Source organism: Toxotes jaculatrix, chromosome 1 (genome assembly GCF_017976425.1).
Source record: "Toxotes jaculatrix isolate fToxJac2 chromosome 1, fToxJac2.pri, whole genome shotgun sequence".
Classification (NCBI taxonomy): domain Eukaryota; kingdom Metazoa; phylum Chordata; class Actinopteri; family Toxotidae; genus Toxotes; species Toxotes jaculatrix.
In genome coordinates, this window is record NC_054394.1 from 28058237 (window position 1) to 28079354 (window position 21118).

The 21118-nt window shown below is 40.5% G+C and overlaps 1 protein-coding gene across 2 annotated transcripts in view; it reads left to right on the plus strand.

The window, feature by feature from the left end:
- The window catches only part of kcnq1.1 (potassium voltage-gated channel, KQT-like subfamily, member 1.1), a 31758-nt gene extending 11369 nt beyond the window's left edge, over positions 1–20389 (plus strand). Inside the window, exons 3-17 of one of the 2 annotated variants that reach the window (XM_041036021.1) lie at positions 1053–1179; positions 1670–1748; positions 2315–2411; positions 6001–6141; positions 7616–7726; positions 8196–8291; positions 8467–8583; positions 9572–9710; positions 11665–11721; positions 13250–13379; positions 18093–18168; positions 18519–18613; positions 18795–18841; positions 18953–19014; positions 19531–20389. In XM_041036021.1, coding sequence (XP_040891955.1) covers positions 1053–1179; positions 1670–1748; positions 2315–2411; positions 6001–6141; positions 7616–7726; positions 8196–8291; positions 8467–8583; positions 9572–9710; positions 11665–11721; positions 13250–13379; positions 18093–18168; positions 18519–18613; positions 18795–18841; positions 18953–19014; positions 19531–19797 — 1641 coding nt within the window. In that variant the 3' untranslated portion in view covers positions 19798–20389. The remainder of the gene's footprint in view (positions 1–1052; positions 1180–1669; positions 1749–2314; positions 2412–6000; positions 6142–7615; positions 7727–8195; positions 8292–8466; positions 8584–9571; positions 9711–11664; positions 11722–13249; positions 13380–18092; positions 18169–18518; positions 18614–18794; positions 18842–18952; positions 19015–19530) is intronic. The other variant, XM_041036030.1, reaches the window with a different exon arrangement.
- Positions 20390–21118: the final 729 nt, after the last annotated feature.

The window sequence follows — 21118 nt, forward strand, 5'->3', positions numbered from 1 at the left end:
TCAATTATTAAGAGATGTGGAAGTAATTGCATTGTCGTTCACACCAGTTCATTAATTTCCACATGTTGGTGTAATTGTGTTCTGTAATTGATTTTTTAAATCCATTTGTCCTTAAGGCGCAGTGGAGGAAACTTGCATGGAATTGAAATAAAGAAGCTTTAACTGAGAAGCTTTAATAGCATGAGCTGTTTAGCATTGGGCACACGCTGTTGTGGTTTCAGTTATTGTCACTTGAACCGAGAATAATTAGGAGAATAAGAACAAGAAGAAAATTACGAAGTGATCCAGATGTGGAATGGTAAATACGTAGCTACATCCAGCAGCCAGTTAGCTTAGCACAATGACAGGAATCGGGAAAACAGCTAGCCGCATGAAACCGCAACATGTCACTGTTACGTTTCTGTTTCTGTAGGAATTAAACAAAGACAAGTTAATTACTGATCTTTAGAGATACCAACACAAAAATTGTCTTTCTATGTTGTTGCAATTAAACCACAACAGCAAAAACATTTTTAACAAAGTGAAGCCTAATTGCAAGCGGCTCATGTTTTCTATTAACATAATGAGGAAATGTTGCATTTGGCAAGTCGCAAACGCGCTGATGCTGAACGTGTCAGTTAAACATTCACAGACGACGTAGCTGTTTTCCACCCGGTCTCTCTAACAAACTCAGACTAGCCATCGTCCCTACCAGGACAAACCCCGCAAGTTTCTTGTCTGCACTCCCAATCAATCCTGTTCAAAACTCCACACAGTCTGGTGGCAACAGAAGGGCAGACTTCTCCTTCTCCTTCCCCTGGTAATCCTTAAATTTGCCAGATTTACCATCTCTCACTCCCATTTCAACCTTTCTTCTGTTCTATGTCCCCTGTTCTTCTGTTGGGATACACAATTTCTTTTTTCATCTATCAGGTCCATGTGCATTTAGCAGCTGAATTAAAGAATTAATCAATGATGCGGTACAAATTAAACAGTGACAAATGGCTGTGGAACAAGAATCAATAATCCTGAACTTGACAGTTCATCCTGTTCGTCCCTCATTTCTCTGACAGGAGATCGTCCTTGTGGTGTTCTTCGGTGTGGAATATTTTGTCCGCCTCTGGTCAGCAGGCTGCCGCAGTAAATATGTTGGCATCTGGGGCCGACTGCGCTTTGCCAGGAAGCCAATATCTATTATAGGTGGGAACACAACCGCCATACACACACACATATCCATACACATGCACACAAACAGACCTATCACTCCCCACCCACACACAATATTTAAACAATATCTGTAATATACCCTGAGCTTCATCCCAAAATGAGATATCTCAGACAAATTTAGCATGAATTTGAAGCTGTCACTGCAATATTTTTTTTCCACCTTCAGCTTTTTATTCTTGAAATTAGAACCTCCAGGTGTTTTTTAAATATGCAGCAATGAATATTAAAGTTAGTATTATTTGTTACCCTTCTCACCTCAATTGATTTATACTAATTTATGAATACCAATGATCGTTTCTTAATAGAGCACTTTCCCTCTGCTTGAAAATATGGGCACTGTGTCTTCTTTGACTGGCACATGGAGGACAACTCTTGCTCTTGTTATGCTACACCTCTGTGTATTGAACATCTGCATGCTTATGCTTTATTTCTACTTAAAGCCCCTTATTCTCCCACAATGCAGATCTGATTGTAGTTGTTGCCTCAATAATTGTGCTGTCGGTGGGCTCCAAAGGCCAGGTGTTTGCCACCTCTGCTGTAAGGTAAGAAACAGTGTTTCTCCAGGTGAAAACTATATGGCCAAAAGAATGTGGACACTGTGTGCGCTTGTGGTCTGGGGCTGTTTTTTCATGGTTTGTGTTAAGGCCCCTCTAGTTCCAATTAAGGGAGACTGCAACATTAGAGCTTATGAAATTATTTTAGATATTAGTGTGATTTTAAATTTGTGGCATTAGTTTGGGGAAGAAATAGTTTTCCCCATTTAGACACTGACCTGCACAGAGCCCTGACCTCAACCCCCATCCCTCAGTTTTGGGATGAATTGGCCAACTGTGAACTAGGCCAACATCGGTGTCTGACCTCACTAACGTTTTTGTGGCTGAATGGGAGCAAATTATGCAGCCAGGCTCCAAAATCTTGGGGAAAGGTTTCCCAGAAGAGCAAAAACAATTAAAGAAGTAAATGGTTTTGGAATGAGATGTTAAACAATCACACAGAGGGGTGCTGTTTTAGTGTCCACACACTTTATAGTGTGTGTGTGTGTGTACATACATATCTACGTGCATTAAGTCTGAAAACGATATCAGCACACTTTTGCTTTTTTTCCTAGGGGGATTCGCTTCCTGCAGATCCTGCGTATGCTTCATGTTGATCGGCAGGGAGGAACGTGGCGTCTCCTGGGCTCTGTTGTCTTCATCCATCGGCAGGTACACAAATACAGTTTTTAAAGCACATTATATGTCAGGTCCAGAACCATCTGGGCTTCTGATTATTATTAGTAAGCTGGAGGCTTTCTGTCAGGGGATTTACAGCCTCTCCTCATCAGGAAGGCCATTATTTTTCATTACTGCGCCATACAGACGAAAAGTCTTCATGTGGGAATACATCATACAGCTAAGAGAATATTCAGCAGAGAGCCACAAGAACAGAGCTGCTGTGTAATAGGTTAGGTTTTTAGGGTTATAGACTCTGCTAGAGATTGCTGTGTCTTCCTCCGGGGTATCATTCAGCTGAGACGCAGAGGTGGCCGTGATTATCCCCGGTGGCCACAGTAGCTGTGCTCAATGTCTGTGTAAAAAGAGAGAGTGATGAAGGTGAGCAGAGTGTCAGGGATGTTGCTCATTCAGTGCCACCCGCTGTGTTTCCTTGTATTGGCCTGGGCTGATGACGGTTTAGTGCTCCTGGCTTGTTCTGGTCATCAACAGCCATTGACCTCAGCTGTGGAAGGAAGTGAGTGCCAGTGCAGGAGGGTACTGGGGCCTTTTCCCAAACCAATTCCTACCAGGTTGCCATTCGCTGTGGGATGTTACTCCGCATGAAACAGTGTCGCATTCACATGAGATTGTGACGAGCAGCCCGGTGGGAGAAACCGTTCATGTCAGCCTCTGGCTTGTAATTCCCAGCCGAGGGAATCAGGAAGTTCCTGATGAAAAGAACTACAAACATGCCAACAGACTGCACTTCTCTTGTCAGTTACGTAGAAATAAGAATCCAAAATCAACACTAAAACAACTGATTCAGCTAATTTTGCAGGAGCTGTACAGTGTTTGTTTGTATCAGGTTTCACTTGCTAACGAACTGCTACAAATACGTAACACTACCACTAACCACCCTGGAATAATATGTGAACACGCGTAAGTGAGAATGAGGGATGTTTTTCTTGTTTTTCCCATTCTGCCACGTTGAATGCAGCATTTGTGCCTGTATAAGGCATTTCAGATTAATGATATAAAATAACAGGTAAACTCTGGGTTGCATTTACCATTCGCATCCTCAACCACAAAACATCTGTCACCATGGATACTGATAGACGATGATTGCGGTTTCCCTGTGTAAGCATAACATACCTCAGGCGGACACTATGTGCAATAAAAGAGTTGATTCATTCTTTATTAATTGACTAAATTGTGCATATGGGTGAAAGGCCAAGAGAAGACGGCGTGTAGCAAAAGAGAAAGTGGAAGTAGAGAAGGTGCAGCAAATGTTTGGGCCAGAGGTTCTCAACCTTTTTGGCTTGTGATTCTTTAAAAAAACGCAATATCTCCTAGCAACCGTCTTTACAGGTTAAAGCTTTTTTTTCCTGCTCAGACTGTTTCTTTTGAAGTATTTTTTGAGGTATAAAGAGATTAAAGTTTCCAATGTTTCAGAGAAAAGGAGCGAAAATAAGAAAAAGGTCCAGGGAAATCAACATAATTCATGTAGTAGACATATTTTTTTTTCTTATTCCTTTAATCATCTTGTGAACCTACCAGTTTTATCAACACCAACCTAGGAACTTGCGGTTTAGGTTACATTCATGACTGAAATAGTATTTTACAAAATAGCATGATGGACTTTATTCATCCAACATCACTGCTTGACAAGCATCACTGCTATCTGCTATCTATTTTCTCTGTATGTCCTTTTGGTTGTAGAGTAAATGTGCTGTTAAGGAGCCCATGCCGTCCCAACAGCCCCAAGGGAAATACAGCATGCACTCATAGGTCAGTCGGTGCAGTAGAGGTCAAACTACCATCAAGCAGTTGGACACTGGTGCATTGTACCCCCAGTATTTGTTCCTGGTGATTATATGACTTTTATAGTGAAGTCAACACAGAACCTGAATGCTTTGTTCAGCCACTTTCTTACAGACCTTCTGTGTTAACAGCTGGAGTTTTTAAAGTCAAGGGACTTTCATTCACTCTAATCAGTTTCCAGTCTTCGTGTTATAACAGCATTTAAATACACACTGAGCCGCGCTCTAGTGCTTGTGGCTTGTAAACACAATTTGCACAGTTGCTCTTCACTGGCTCGCTGGCAGATGGGAAGCACAAGTCTCCTGAATGTGTTTGCCAGGTCACAGCAGCAGCAACACATCTACCAAGGCTTTGGTAGTGACTCAAGGACAACACACCTGGATGTATTAAAAGCTGTTATTTCCAAGAATAATGCACTTATACGTCTCAAGCAGTGATGTTAGTTGACATCACAGGCCCTCATGTTCACCGCCATGGTTTTGATGCCTTTAAATTTCCGAAACCTTAAAATACAGACACAGACGCTGAGTACCAATGGACCATAAGTCCATGTTTCCCAGATCGTTTTTGCAATAATCTGCTGCTGCTCCTCCGTGGCGCTCTGAAGACTCTGGGAGTGACAGTTTTGGGCCAAGACACGAATAAGAATTTTACTCATCAGGAATTCAGTCCAATTTAGTGCAGTGAGTGCTCCGGCACTGTAAGTGGTTAAACACAATTTAAATCACATATTAGGTGAGTGCAAAGAGAACATTCACTTAAAGAGCTCTTTCACAAATCAGTAGTCCAATTACAGTCAGACAGGATAAGAGCTAAGCCCAATTAGACCTCCTGAGCAAATCAGACAGCCCCTTATTGAATCTGCAATAAGACGATTCATAGTTATTTTGGATACACCGGGAGAGATCAGCTGTCTGGGTTTTAAAGTAATTTATAGTGATTTAATGCCCATGTGAATTCAGACTGAATCATTGCAGTGATTAGTGATTATTATTGAACACACCCTCAGTTTAAACTCAGTTGCACCTACACTTCCTTTATAGCTGCATAGGACATAATGGTACAGATTTTTTTTCTTACTTACGTTGCAGCTCCACATCAAGTGAAAGATAAGGAATAGATATATAAATGATGCAGTAGTTATATTGTTGGCTAATTTTAGATTTAGTCTTAGCTCTTAGATCAAAAGTCCATGTTTGTTTTGGTTGTATTTAGTCAACTTTACTGTTTTGGAAAATGTCTGAGGCTTTTCAAAAAATTAAAAAATACATTTGGGACCCATTTTTAAAGATTTATGGCTTCAGTAGGATCAAATGGGTTTGGGGGCAGAGAGCCACAGAGAGGGTGAGGAATTTAGAAAGTATCGGAAAACGGACTAATGCATTGATATTTTTGGCCTTTCAACCAGTTTGTTGAACTGAATGGAATAATGCGAGCCTCCTTCTTTCAGTACATCATCCTTCTACCAACATGATGAGTTTCTACTAGTGAATCCGCGTAAATCCACCTTTAGTTGAATGGCACAAGCCAGCAGAAACAGCAGAATGCTCAAAAAAAGATTTTAATCATCATTTTCACAGCACATTCACATGAATATTCACATCCACATGTCATGTTATTAGCAAACGCAGCCAAACCGGATGAGACACAGCAACACACACAGACACACACACACACACACACACACACCATATCTTTTAATATCATTGTGTTATTTGAAATGATCTCATTGTTGTTCACTGAGTTTGAAATGTCATACGTTTGTGCGTGTGTATTTCAGGAGCTGATCACAACCTTATACATTGGCTTTCTGAGCCTGATCTTCTCCTCGTACTTTGTCTACCTGGCAGAGAAAGATGCAGTCGACGGCAGCGGCTCCAGCGAGTTCGGAAACTACGCTGACGCTCTGTGGTGGGGAGTGGTAAGAAAATGTGTGTGTGGGTGTGTGTGTGTGTATGTGTGAGTGTGTGTGTTTTTAATGTGTGATGCTTGTAAGGGGATTAGTCAAAAGTCAAAGCCAGAAACCAGCCGTGCCACGCGTCAACATGTTGACATTCCAACCCATGAATACTCAGTAGTAATTACTACATTATTACATGAGTATTCATTACTATTCATTACCACCTACTCCACTGACGTCCCCTGCGTACGTGGAAGTATGTACTCATTTCTGGTCTAAGCCCATAGACGAGTGCATCAGACATCTTGGGGGATTTGGTTTGCCTGAAACATGCAAAGGAATAGACCTAGTCTGTGTTGTTTTGATTTCTTCTTCTTGATCTCCTTTTAATTGATTCTGATATCACACTGTGGTCAGACTCCACAGAGCCATGTCTGCCATTAACAGTGATATTGAACTGTATTAGGTTTCAAATAAAGTTGACTAAGTGACTAATCTAAATATTGTATTTTTAACATTCCCAACTTTGCCAAAAGTAGGATTTGACAATAAAACACTGACTTGTTGTAAACAGTATTTTGGCAAGTGAAAGGTCAAATATAGACCGTGTTTTATCTGTGCTGCTGTTGTTAAAGTAGGAGTTGTGTCAAAACCCTTGGACACATCAAGTGGGCCGTTAATACAAGCAGCAAAACAAGTAGTGTAGAAAATATGAGTTGAAAATTTATTTTCAGACAATAAGTCACCACCCACTCAGCCACTCTGAAACTTCAGAGACTCTGATATTAAAAAAATGTGCACACACACACAACCAACTCATAACAACTTCTCTCTCATATAAATTAAGTTTGTTTTGGGTTTTTTTTTCAGTATTTATGCATCATATACCATGAGTTTTATCAGGTTTGCTTCCACTCTCACACACTTACAGTCTGTATTCTCTACACTAAAAGCTTGAAGATGTAAATTGGAGTCAGATCAGAGAAAAAAGGTCAGAGTTGTGGTTGGAGGGTCAGAGAAAACATGGGCCTCATGTTCTACAGTAACAACTCAAAGCAGACTGGTCTCAGCTAACCACAGCTGTCTCTAAGTCTTTTAGGCCCAAAGTCCAACTCACACATTTTCTTAGTTATTTACGTGTCAATCACGTTGACACAGCATTTGAAATATTTCCTTATGAAGCTATGTGAGTTGTGCTTTTGTGTAGATAAAATGTCCTTTCGGTGCTGTTTTGTATTAGCCACGCTAGCGACACGGCTCTGGGGATTACAGTGTCAGTCGTCAGTCCATCACTCTGAAACTTTGTGTAGACATTCATTGTTTTTGCTGAGTTTGATAGTTTTTGTTTTTTTTTTTGCTCTTGCAACAGTTATTAACCAAATGTTGACAAGTGTTGAAACATCCCAAACAGCAGTGTGGGTTTTTACAGTGAAACTGTCAGTATGAAGCTGCTTGTATTAATTCCTTTTTTTTGTTTGTTTTTGTTTTTCCAAAGGTGACAGTAACTACCATCGGCTATGGAGACAAAGTGCCACAAACCTGGATTGGAAAGACTATTGCATCCTGTTTCTCAGTCTTTGCCATTTCCTTCTTTGCCCTGCCTGCAGTAAGTGGGAAGAGAAATTGCTGAACCGTGGCACAGTTCAGGCTGAGGTGCCTTATGTCTGCTCACAATATTGTGTGTTGTGTTTGAATGATCAATCCCTCTCGAATGTTTCCTAAACGGTGAGACCATAGGTCATCTCTTCGCAAACAATAAAATTAACAATAACAGTGAACTCAAAGAATTTTCAATTTGCAGTGGTGTGAAATTTATAAAAGGGATGAACCTCTCACATTTTAGAAACTGTAACCAACAAATAATAGATCTTTATAATAAAGACTTTAATCCATTAGAGATTATAATTCATTAACTTCTGTGAATAATAGAGTCAGATGTTTCATCATTAAACAGCACATTACTCCTTAATTTCTGCTTAACTTTGTGTATATTTCTGTCTTTTGGATCATGCTGCTGCCTGTAAGTGTGTCGTTAAACCTGAGGAGCAATAACTCTGCTGTGCTGTTGTTCACAGGGAATCTTAGGCTCAGGCTTCGCCCTCAAGGTGCAGCAGAAGCAAAGACAGAAACACTTCAACAGACAGATCCCTGCAGCCGCCTGTCTCATTCAGGTATTTGACCAAAAAATATTGAAACAGAAACCCCTCAATGCAGCAGGTCTCAAAGCCCCAGTGTTATTGAGGCCGTCCTTTCATGTTACCCTTACTTTCTTCCTTGCATGGCAGACATGCTGGCATGAAATTTGTGCTGTCCAACCAATTTCTTGCTATTTTCATGCCCCTCCAGACATCATGGAGATGTTTTGCAGTGGAAAACTTTGAGTCGGCCACATTCAAGATGTTTTTAAGAAAGCGATCCAACGTCCCCGCCTCCTCTTTGGCCACCCCCAAGCCCAAGAAATCGGTTAGTAATCGTTCCATAAATTTAACCATAACCGTTCAGTTTCCAGTTTGTTAGGTACACCGAGGCTGTGGAATTGTATTGCTATATACTTTTAAAAAATACAGTGGATAAAATAATAGAAACACCTCTCGCCTCTATTAGTAAACACAGGTTGCATGTGTTTTATCTATGTATGTCTAATAAACTGGCAAATGATTTGTAAGGTATTTAAAATGGTGCTGCAGTTGGCCTTATATAAATCAAAAGAAATGCGGCTCTTTCATTTACTGTCCAGTGTCAGACAGACTCAAGAGATAAGATTCTACATTAAATTACTTAATACTATAAAATTTAATACCATTAAAACTTTGTCGCAATTTATTGTTGTGCTTTTTTTTAAAAAAAAACATTCAAATATCATCAATATTACTTTGATATATTGTCAGTGTTAGTGAGCAATCTGTGTGGGGGAAATTTTTTAAAAAATGAGAAGTTGAGGGAAAAAAAGTAAGATATGCAACTAAAACAAAAGCCAACAGCAGCTTAATATTGATATTGATTATTCAGTATTATTGTGTGAGACCAAGCCCACACAAATGCATAAATTTTATAATGTTTTTAACATGTCACAAGTGTTCTCTCCAAACTATGCAGGGCCTCACTTTCAAGTTATGAAATGTGCATGTGTCAAATCTATCAATATAAAATATTAACTTTACTGACCTGACACTGTAAAAGTCATTCATCCCATACAGATGCATTTAGATCCTCAATAAAATCACTGCTCTGTTTTCATGTATTCATCATGCACAAAAATATTAAAAAGGTTTTTTGTTTGAAGGGTAAAAAATGCAAGATTAACATGGATAGAAAACAAAAACAATAAAAGTTCTCAGCGCAGGGTGAGCGCAGATTTCCTTTTGTGCCACTCAAATGTCAAACAAACAAATACTTATGTTCCTCCGCAGCGAGGCTTTGTTGAGCTGAGATATTTGCATTTCTTGGGCAGGTGAAGATAAGGAGGAAGCTGAAGAGCACTGACAAGGACAACGGTCTGACTTCTCCCACAATTCCCAGTATCACTTTCGACTCGGTGTTTGACAGTGGGAGGGAGCTGAGTTCAGATGTTTACAGCACTGTGGGCACAGGTATGAAAAAAAAATGGGACAAACTGCACAGTATGCTCAACTCTGAGGCAGTAGAACGAAAACGGATAATATGAGCTTCAGTTGTTGGGTTGTAGCCACCGGAGACACGCAGGACAAAGTCTAAACATTAAAGATGGATGAGCACATTGCGGCAATAAAACGTGAGGCCGCATTGATGAGTGTGAACTCAAGCAGTGCACTGCTGAATTTACAAAACTCCACGCAACATACAGTATTTCTGGCTCAACCTCAGAGAGCTGAGCTGAGAGTGATGCAAAGAAGCAATTTAAATCACATACTGTATCCTTCATCTTATCATCCGGCATCCTTCATTTGTTCAGAGTGCAGATGGAAGGATTTTAAGAAGTATCAAATAAAGATGTAGCATAGATAGATAGATAGACAGACAGACAGACAGACAGATAGACAACACGTTACACTTGTTCTCAAAGACTCAGAATATAAGTGAACTGTTTTCATCAAACATAAATTAGAAAACACTGCCAGAATAACAAACACTCACTAATTCAATATCATCTTTGAGATAGCCTCATTCATTTCCAGTCATTTCCTTTTCTTTTTTCCTTTATTGTGTCCCCTGATGTTTTCTCGTCATTTAGTATTTTACATTAAGTTTGTAAACCCTACCTTTTGAAAAGATTTACATGAATAAAACGAATCATCATCATTTCTGTTGTCAGTGCTGCGTGGAGGGCATTAATGGATGTTCTGTTCAAATTAGATGAACAAAATGAAATACTGGAGAGGACAGTCTGTTTACTTTCAAAAGGAGACAAATATAAAAACTTTTAACATGCCCATAATATGTAAACATCTAATATCGTGCTCTTCCTTGTGCTTAGTTATATAACCCTTTTCTTTTACACCAGCTGGTAACCTGAAAAGCTGCCTGGCTGCGTGACTGCAGTGCAGCGGTTCTGCTTTGCACTCACTTCAGTGGCGAAATCTAATGTGCCCAGTCGTACAGATGAAAACATGTCTGTTCACTTCATGTTCAATGAAAACCAGTGTCTTTGATTGAAGCGAAATAGATTCTACAGGTCTTACTGCACATCTAACATGTACAGCATGTTGTTTTTAATTGTGATTAATTGAACTAAATTGCCGTGCTGCCATCTGGTGTGTGGTCGTATTGACTGGACGTGCACACGTCGATGGTGGCTGCTCAGCTGATACTGTTGTCCTGAATTGATTTTCAGAAAGCATAACCCAAGTCTTTCATATTCAGTAATTTGAGCCTGAAGGTTGCTGGTTTCATATTGTTGAGATTTTGAATAGTGATTAATTGACAAATTGTTTGACTAAATAATATATGTACAGTCAAATACAGGAAATATGAACATATAATACAGGATACAGAAAATAATCAATCACATGCTGGTTTTCAGCAGCGATGGAAATGAACTAAGTACTAATCACACTCACACTGGTGGTTTATTAGGTCATGCTTTTGCAGATTTGACAACTGTAAGTGGTTACACAATATGAATGTCTCTTTTTTTAAATCTGTGTCTTCTGTCAACCAACTTAACTGTCCATTTCCTTGCGTGTGTCTTTTTTCCTCTCCTGATGTTTTGTCTGTGTACCCGGTCTAGCAGGATCCCAAACTATGGGAGGATGTGGTGAGCTGCTGTTAGTGTCCATGTCCTGCACATGTCCTGAGTACACTCGCTGTCCTTTCTTGTTCTCTGTTTTAACAGCCTCCTGAGCAGTCACTTCTCACAGCCACGTTAACAGCATGGTTTTCTTTTTTAATCAGAGCATGATTATGTTCTGAGGTGTTATGTTGTTTTCTTCATTATATAACTAATGAAAATAGGATTGTATTCTAAGCACCACAGTTTTTGACTAACATCATTGTTGTTGTGATTTATGTCCTGTGTCGATACTGAAGTCGTCATCATGTTTGTGTTTCTCTTCGTGTGCGCTTCAGATCGTGAGCAGTCCTGGACGTCTTTATCCTCCCTTCAGTTCAGCTCACCACCTCCAGGTAAAACCATGTTTGTGTGTCTGTTGCTTTGTCTCTCCAGAGGTGAATGGGTGGCTGACACAGTCAGTTGTAGAGTCAACTTGGAAGTTTACAGTGTTTAAGAATCTCAGGTGCTGAGATTAGGACGACTAAATGGTGTATGGGTTGTGTTAATCTGTAAGGTAATGTTGGGTACTTGAGTTTAAAGCTGGTTTTTAGACAGCAAACCATTCACAGATCCAGATGTGCAGTGGAGCATCACACAAACCCACAAAAAGAGGTTAAAGCAGTTCTCCGTTTTCTGTTATTGGGAAATATCAGTCAGCCTGTCGGGACATGTCATGACATCTGACATCAGTCCTGGTTGACAGATCCAATTAAATCCATTCCATTCAAAATCCATTTAAAGCAGATGCATTTCACACCATGTTTTTAGTTTCACACGTCAGAATCAAACGTAAGACCAGCTGTGTCACACTTCTCTATCTGGTGCTGTTTCAAAATGCTGCATTTTGGGATTCAAATAATTAATACGTGGGTTTCCATGATCTCTCACTGCTGGAGATGGTGACAACGTGCACAGTTTCAGTTACAGATTTCAGACGACAGTAAAAAAATGGAGATTCTCTGTCTACTGGACTTAAAATACCCTTTTTTGTATACTTAACTGCTGATTAATGTATTAATCTTTTACTTTTATTTGAAATGAAACTGACACACCTGGCCAATTCTTGTGTTTTTAAGACCCGACTGTGCACAGGCTTATTTGTTAGTTCTTTTTTCTTTCCTCAAAAAGAAAGATTTGTCCTTTGCACACAGTAAGATTTCTCACAAGTACAAAGTAACAGATCTGGTAATTGGCCTCCACAGAATAAGACAATGCTGCCTTGCAGAGAAAAAAAAAAATGCCTCACGGCTTTTTTTGCCAAAAAGCCGTGGGGCTGAGGCAAAAAAATAAAAATAAAAATAAAATAAAATTGCTGGCAACCACAATATTAGCATGTGACGTTTGAGAACTTCCTGATATAAACCATCTGTTTCACCTGTTACCTCACAACGAAGTTCTGTTTTACTCTTCTTCCCCAGCACTGGCCAGATAACTGTGACTGTAAACTCAGATATTTTGTCCCATCTGAAAATGACAGTTCTGTCATAAACCGCAACGCTATGTATAGACAGGGTCACTGGTCACTGGTCACACAAGGTCATTGTGTTCCCACAATGGAGAGGCCTTCCCCAAATCATTAGGGATTTTGAGAAGCTACTTTAACATGTTTTTTTTTTTTTTTATTTATCAGCCGTTTACAGTGCGACTGTTACATTAATAAGCTAATGCAACTTATAGGCTCATTTCTTTCTCTCGACTCCCGCTGGACATAGTAAGAGACATGCTATTGGTACAGCAAGAGATCAAAAGAGAACTGTAAATCACCAAACCTACTTGGAACAGAGGGAGCAAACCTTAATCAACAGCATCACTGAATGTTCTGGATGCACAGATATGTTGAGAAGTAAAGTCTCATGCGTGTGTGCGTGTGTGAACGTACAGTGAAAAGAAACCCTGGCCTTCTGGATGTCCACTCCCCCCGCCCCCTCCAGAGGAACTGCAGCTTTGCAGACGACCTGGAGCTGGAGTCAGAGCGAGACAGTGAACTGGCTCCTGCCACCTCGGTGTCACAGTGAGTTCACCGCTACTCTGCCATTTCGCTGATGTTGTGTTTACGTGTGAATGTACTTTAATGAGCATGTTAGAGAATGTTTGCATGTATTTTTTGTTATTTGTAATTAACCTTTGCTATATGCCAAACCCCAGAGCATTCCTGTCTGCTGTGTAATGATTCCCTATTAGGGAAAAGCACTTGTGCTTGCTGAGGCACTGGCACAGCGAGAGGTTGAGAGTGATATGAGGAAATGAGAGTTAAGTAACTGCAGTATAATGTAAGTTCACAGTAAGTGAAACAAATGGAGCGACAGTTTTGACCCGTGGGACTTACTTTCTAAACGGTGGGGTAATGATGCAGAGTGGGAATTGCATGTAGCAGCGTTGCTGGCAAAGATCACTCTGTGCTCTGCTGACTCCAAAATACGTAACCAGCTGTTCTCATAGAGCAACGCCACATCAAATCCCATGCTAAATTGAGCCATTAAGAGATACTACTGCTTGTTTTATCCATGATGAGCGAAAACAGTACTTAAAAAGCTTGAAGAATGTGCTTGTCTTAACCAAGTTTGTCAAATTTCTGTGGAAACTCTTTGATTTTAAATTAAATCACAGACTGAAATTCCGAGCTGCCCATATTGTCTGCAGCTGAGGAGAAAGCTCAGCTAAGTCTTTGTTATGCATCTAAGGTGCAGCATAGATTCTTGATGTGGAATAGTTCACAGAAGTTATATTTCTGCAGCTGCCTTGTTATTGGAGTGCAGTATGTGAAGAGTTTTAACAAAACTGCAACGCCTTTGTCACAAACATATGCCTCAAGTGACACAGCAGACATGGCCTATTACGTGAAACTGTACGTGAAACTGTAGTAGTTAGGTAGGCGAGAGGTAAAAGTTTACATTTTCTTTGAAACACTTTTCATGTTTCTCAGTTTATCGTTTTGTTAATAAACTGCCTCATAAAACATTTGGACCATAAGCAAGAGAAAACAACCATTAGCTGTTGCATTTATGCACTGAGGGGGCAACGAGCCAAGGCAAAATACCTTTCCTTTCCTTTTCGTGACAGAAATTTTAATTGAAAACATTGAGGCACAATTATGCTGGAATGCGAGCAATGCAATTTCCACCAGCCCAGCAACTGTTAGTGAAAATGCTGTTTCTGAGAAAACTGTGCGTGCTCCAAGTAATGTAAAGTGATCATAAAAGTACCTTTCTAACTTATCAAAGAAATGTTTAGAGACAGAAAAAAATATCGTTAGTATTAAACACTGGTGACAAAACAGAAATGTATTTATAGTACAGCGAGTATCGGAACGCACAGTATATTTACAGAATATGCTCTTTTAACACCCAGTGTATTTGTGTTAAACAGCACGTACAGGTGTCTAATAACACCTCTGGTTATACAGTGACAAGAAAAAGTAATTGAACCTTTTGGAATTATCTGCATTTCTGTATAAACTGGTCATGAAATGTGGTCAAATCTCGGCCAATGACTGTCAATAAATGGAGGCAATTTAGCTCTGTGGCTACTCTCCCTAAAAGTGGTCACCCAGCTAAAACAACTTCACTCCACAGAGGCACAAAACAGAATGATCTAAAAAAGGAGCTCAGACTAACAGCTACAGGCTTAAAGGAACCATTTGAGCTGGTTAACATTTGCATTCATGAGTCTACAGCACACAAATCATGGTGCATGGCTGCATGGAGCACAGTGTCCATGGCAGGACACAAAAGAAAACCTCCCTGCAGTTTACCAATGAACAGCTTGACACTCCACAGCACTGCTGGGAAAATGTTAAGTGACAGAACACGCAGCACTATGTACGGTGTGAAAAGGGGCACTGCAAACCAACATGAAAACATAATCCCATCAGTCAAGTACAGTGGAGGGAGCATTGGTTATAACCAGTGGGTTTTTCTGGTGGACCCAAAGAGCAGAACTCTGACAACAGTAGACAGTTGGAGCAGTCCTTATTGTGCAAAGGGCCTGAGGTGACTGGATGGCTGCAGGCTGGAGAGAGAACATGGAGCAGACTGTGTGTGGCTGGGAAGAGTGGCAGCCCAGTGGAATGAATTTATCAGGCGGGAAGAAACAGGTGAATCTGAGGGAGTGAGCTGATCGACTGGAGCTTGGAGTGGGCAGGTGAGTGTGGCCGTGGAGCTGAGGGGACAATACTTAGGAAACATGCACACAAGGACAAAGCACAAAACTCTAGAGCTAGTTGGCCTGACGCTCCACCACAAACAAAGCTGAACAACCCAGTGCTGACCGGCTGGAAAACAGGGGCTTAAGTGCTGCTGGGCTGATGAGCTGATGAGAGGCAGGTGTGTTGGCTGATGCAATCAGAAGGTGGTGCTGATTGGAGCAGTAACAGTGGATGGACTACTGCTACGCCCAGAGACAAAGAGAGAGAGATAAACACAAACACACAAGAAACACAGGGGAGGGGCAAACATGTGAACACAAGGAAAGGGGGGGTATCCTGCAGTCCCTACAGGTACTATGACAGCATCGAGATTTGGGCTTTACTGCCTCTGGGCCTGGATAGTTCACTATCATTGAGGAGAAAATGTATTCACAAGTTTATCCAGGTATCTTACCGGATAACAGTCAGAGTGGCTGTCCACCACTCTGGATTTTCTCTGTTTAAAGCCAAAGAGAATCCACCTTTTAGAGTGGCCCAGTCAGACCCCAGACCTTAACCCAACAGAGACAATGACAGTGTGAATGATGTCAAGAGAGTCATTCCCACCAAACACACTGAGAATATGGCTGAGCTGAAGCAGTTCTGTGAGGAAGAATAGTCCAGAATTCCTCCTGAAAGTTGTGCAGGTCTGATTAGCAGCTCCAGAAAGTGCTTGTTTGAGATTATTTCTGCCAAAGAGATTTTACCGGTTAATTACATCCACCAGGGCTCTGACTAATGAATGGGTATGTTTGATGAAGACACGAAAGATTATAATTGTTTGTGTGTTATAGTTATGATCGGCTCCCTGGTGGCTGTGTTGGAACTCTTTTTGGACTTCTTTGGACTTTGGATCAACTTGTTATGGACAGTGTTGGACTTTTTGGGTTCTTTTGTTGGACTCTTTAGTATGTTCAGCCCATGGTGCATTTTTATGGATGATCTCAGGACTCTTTTGGTTTCTTCATTGGTTTTGTTCAGTATTTCTTGTTTTAGTTTGAAATCCTGCTTCTTGCGCTTACCTGTTCCTTGTACTGTTAGTATTTCTGGCTTCATTTTGAAGCCCTGTGCCTTGTGTACCTGTTCTTAGCCTACCTCCTGTCATTGTCTTGTTTCCCGCCTTGTTAATTGTCTGCCCTGCCTTAAAGTGAATCACCTGTGGCCAATTACTCTCAGTGTATACAAGTCTCTGTGATCGTTTATCTGTTGTCTTTTCTGAGTTTGTTCCTGTGGTCTTGCCCACATTTGTTCCTGTCTCTGGTTGTACCTGTTACCCTGTCTGCCTTTGTACCTGTCATCTTGTGTTTGCCTCCTGGTTTTGTCTCCCCTGTGTGAACCCCATGTTTCCCCATGGACTTACCTCTGGTGCCTGGTTTACCCAGGAAGAACCCCTGAGTTTGCTTTCGAGTTTGTGTTCCAGAGTTTTTCTCATTCGTGGATGATTTTTTCAGTTTTTGTTTCTTGGATACCTGGACTTTATGCCGGTGATTTCTGTTTTATTAAAAGACATTGTCACTATGCTTCCGTCTGGTGTGTCTGCATTTGGGTCCATCCCTCATGTCCCTGGCCACAGCCTATAGCAGTTATCAGCTTAGGCACATTGCGTTTGTCTATACTTATGCCTTAGATGAATATCAGATCACATTTTGGGACCAATTAATGCAGAAAACCAGCTCATTCCAAAGGGTTCACATGGTTTTTCTTCCACCACCACATAATCCTTTTGTAGTAGAAAATGGATTTCTATAATAGCTTACAGACCACATTATTGACATTTCTTGATATAGTGCTAATTTTACAGAATGTTATGAATGCTGCATTTGAGAATCAGCCCATTGTGTTGCCTGTGAAAGTCCATTATGAGACACACACAGACCTTGTTCCTCTACACTCTTTGGCCTAACTAGATCTGACAAAGCGCTCACTGCTATCCTCCTCACATTCTCATTCACTGCTTTGCTGGGTTAATGACCTCTGATGAGTAATAGATCCTTAATAATTCTCACAACATAACAGAAGCCAAACGTACCACAGACACTCTGAACATTTTGTTTTTGTCTGGGTGTCAGAAAAAAATCGCCCATCCTTTGTTCTTACTGTAACTTACCTTGATCACATTCAAAGGAAGACACGTCATAATGGAGAGGCTTTTGATGTAGAATGAAAAGGAATCATGAAAATGAATATTTTCTCCTAAATTGTTAAAGCTTGGATATCAAGGCAGTGTCAGCTGTCTTTTTATTGTTTCACTGCGACACCTGTTTCTGATCTGATCTGATAATCTGATCTTTTGTATATTCCGAGTGCCTGTATCTTCCTCTTTGCTGCTGTAACGGATGCAGTTTCCCCATTGTGGGACTAATAAAGGTGTATCTTATCTTATCTTGAAGCAGAAGTCTAAAGCTGTGATTTTTCTAACATTTCTGTTTCATAAAAAGCGATTTCAACAATGACTTTCACCACACGCTCAGTTTCATCGCAATTCCTCAGGACAATTTTTAAAACAGCATGAACACGTTCCTTTGAAACTCTTTTACACAGGCTGACAGAGTCACACCGGAAAGCTATCCGGGTGATCCAGAGAATGCGTTATTTTGTGGCCAAGAGAAATTTTCAAGTAAGTACGACTAGTAGTAAATAATTCTTTTCTCAATAGATTGGAAAATAATTTATTTTGAAATGTCTTTAGAAATAAGAACAGCACTTAAAATTAACACCTGTGTACTTTGAGGTGACTGAAGACAATTTCATTTAATTTACTCACTGTTTTTTGATGCTGACATTTTAGTAATCAAATGAAACCACTGGTGTCCTGTAATGACATTATTTACCAAGACAAAAACAAAACTCAAATATGTAAGATAGATAAGTATAGGTTTTGTGCCTAACGAGAAGTTTAAGATCAAAACTATTTTCTGACATCTGACATTTTAATGCAAGTGTTGCAAACTTTTTTTTTAATTGTAGCAAGCTCGTAAGCCGTATGATGTGCGAGATGTGATCGAACAGTACTCGCAGGGTCACCTCAACCTCATGGTGCGGATCAAGGAGTTACAGAGAAGGTAAACTGCTTAACTAACATGAACTTCATATGAATTAGATCCCCTGAGTAACCCATGGACAAATGGCGACAAAAAAAGGGAGAAAAAATAGAGCGTAGCTGGAATAAGAGAAGGAGTACAGAGAGAGTGTGTAAATGTGCAATACATTCTTCTGACTTGAGCCTCCCATTGTTTCTTTCAGACTGGACCAGTCCTTAGGGAAGATAACTTTGTTCCAGACAGGCTCAGGTAATGAATCACTCATTTGCTCTCTCAAAATGTATTACATTAACTATAGAACAAACCACAGTCCTAATCATCCTGTCTTATTATTTACTTGACTGTTGTGTCCCTCTGAAGACAGAGCCAGAGACAAAGGCAACAACTCTATTGGATCCCGACTCAACAGGATGGAGGATAAGGTGGGATCTGTGCCATTTCAGTGGGAAACTAGAGCAGTATTCCCTTTTCCTTTGGCGGTTTCTATCATTTGCTTTGTTTGTGAAGGAGCAGCCAGAAATGTACACAGTCACGTTCGTGTCGTATTTATAGTTTTAACTTGTGTAACAAATAAGCTTTCTCTCAAGAGGCTATTGACAACAAAGTGGCAGTTTCACTCATGAAAATAAACTCCAAGTGAGAATGGTTTTGGATAATGCAACAAAAGATCCTGTCTTTTGTTGCATTATTATTATAATTGTCTTCGGAGCCTGTCCCTGTTATTTTTTTGATTCAGATATAAAACTTTAACAGCCTGTGCCAGTTCTGTAGCGCAAAAAGAGAGACGGATGACGCATATAACTGTCACGTTCTCCAGAGTTTGAACTCTCAAATATCAAAAGATTATAAAACAGTGGTGTATCCAGTGGTGTATCCAGTGTGACGCCAGCATGTCATTCCGAACTCTCCGATTTACCAAATTTATTCACCTTTAACAGATAACACACATGGACCAGACACTGAACCGCATCGCAGAGTCCCTCACCTTTCTGCTGGACCAGAGGGATGCTGGTGGGGGCGAAGGTGGAGGAAGGCCGAGACCACGGCTTGGACGGACCTGTAATGTCCTCCCCAGCCAGGACAGTCTGCCAAGCTACGACCAGCTGTCTTCATCACCTTTGTCCTTCTCCTCCAACATCGCCAGCAGAGCAGCCTGCCCCAACCCTCCCATCAGCTCCACTGCCAGTCTGGATGAGAGCTGCTGAAACCTGAAGCCAGACAGCCCATCTATCTATCTATCTATCTATCTATCTATCTATCTATCTATCTATCTATCTATCTATCTATCTACCTATCTATCTCTCTATCTGTCTGTCTGTCTGTCTGTCTATCTATCTATCTATCTATCTATCTATCTATCTATCTATCTATCTATCTATGCAGCTAATACTGAAAGGCACATCTAGCGTCTGCTTTGCTGAATGTTGGCATTATGATATTTATGTGAAATATCTCATCAGACCACTTGGGATATGATTCGTTTGTGAAAGAGAAACAACAGTTCAACACTGCAAAGAAATGATTTCCCTTTTGGATTGCTGTATAGTAGCTCTCTGTTTTAAATATTATACTTGAGATGTATTCAGGCTAATGCCAAAGACACTGCCACTGCCAAGGTATCATGTACTGTGATTCAGTATCCTGTACTCTTTTGAAATAACTAATTTAATTACATTCATCTTGGGGGAGAGGCCTTATGTTTCAATACTCCACTTGAAAAGTTTCAGTTTAATCAAATGCTGTTTTCACTGTTTTAATTTTACTTCACTTTATTTTGTAAATGTTTAGAATTATTCCTCTGTAGCAATAAAAGATTGTGGTAATTATTGCCATGTGTTTATGCATTGTGTTTGGTGCCTTTAGGCAAATCTCTGACTAAAGCAAATGAGCTAAATATTTCAGTGAGATTTTTTTCCCTTTTGCCAGAGGTGGCTTGCAAGAAAGAAGAAAGTTATGTTTTTACATTAAAGACTGAGTGTTTTACAGTATTTTTTCCCCTCCTCAGTCATCAATCAAATAGATGCTTCACTTTTAAGGCACCAGTGAAGTTACAGTTTTCTTGATAATCTTGTGTCACCCCTGTTGGCAGCAGAATTTCCTTCATTGTTGTGAGGTGGGGGTGGCTGTCGTGTCCTCACTCACTTATGGAAATGGCCAAAGGCGTGGTTCATACCACTTCTTTACACACGTGACCCTTGGGCAGCAGATGGTGACCTTTTCCATGCTGGCCATCCATGGGGTGTCTAGGCATTCCTTCACACAAGTGGTCATGTGGAGAAAAGGCCCAAATGACCATCTGCCTCTGGTGTCCACAACAATGGGCCCCACCCTCCTTAAGTGTGCTGAGGGTGGTTGGCCTTTGTGCTGACCATGAGTTGGGTGAGGGGAGTGTTTCATTACAGGCTTTAAAGGTTTTTTTCCTTCCTTGTGATTAGTGTTATTTTGGGTATTGGCAGAGGAAATCAGTCATCAATACAAGAGTCATAAATGTTTAAACAATGAGGATCAGTCCCTGCAAAAAACAGA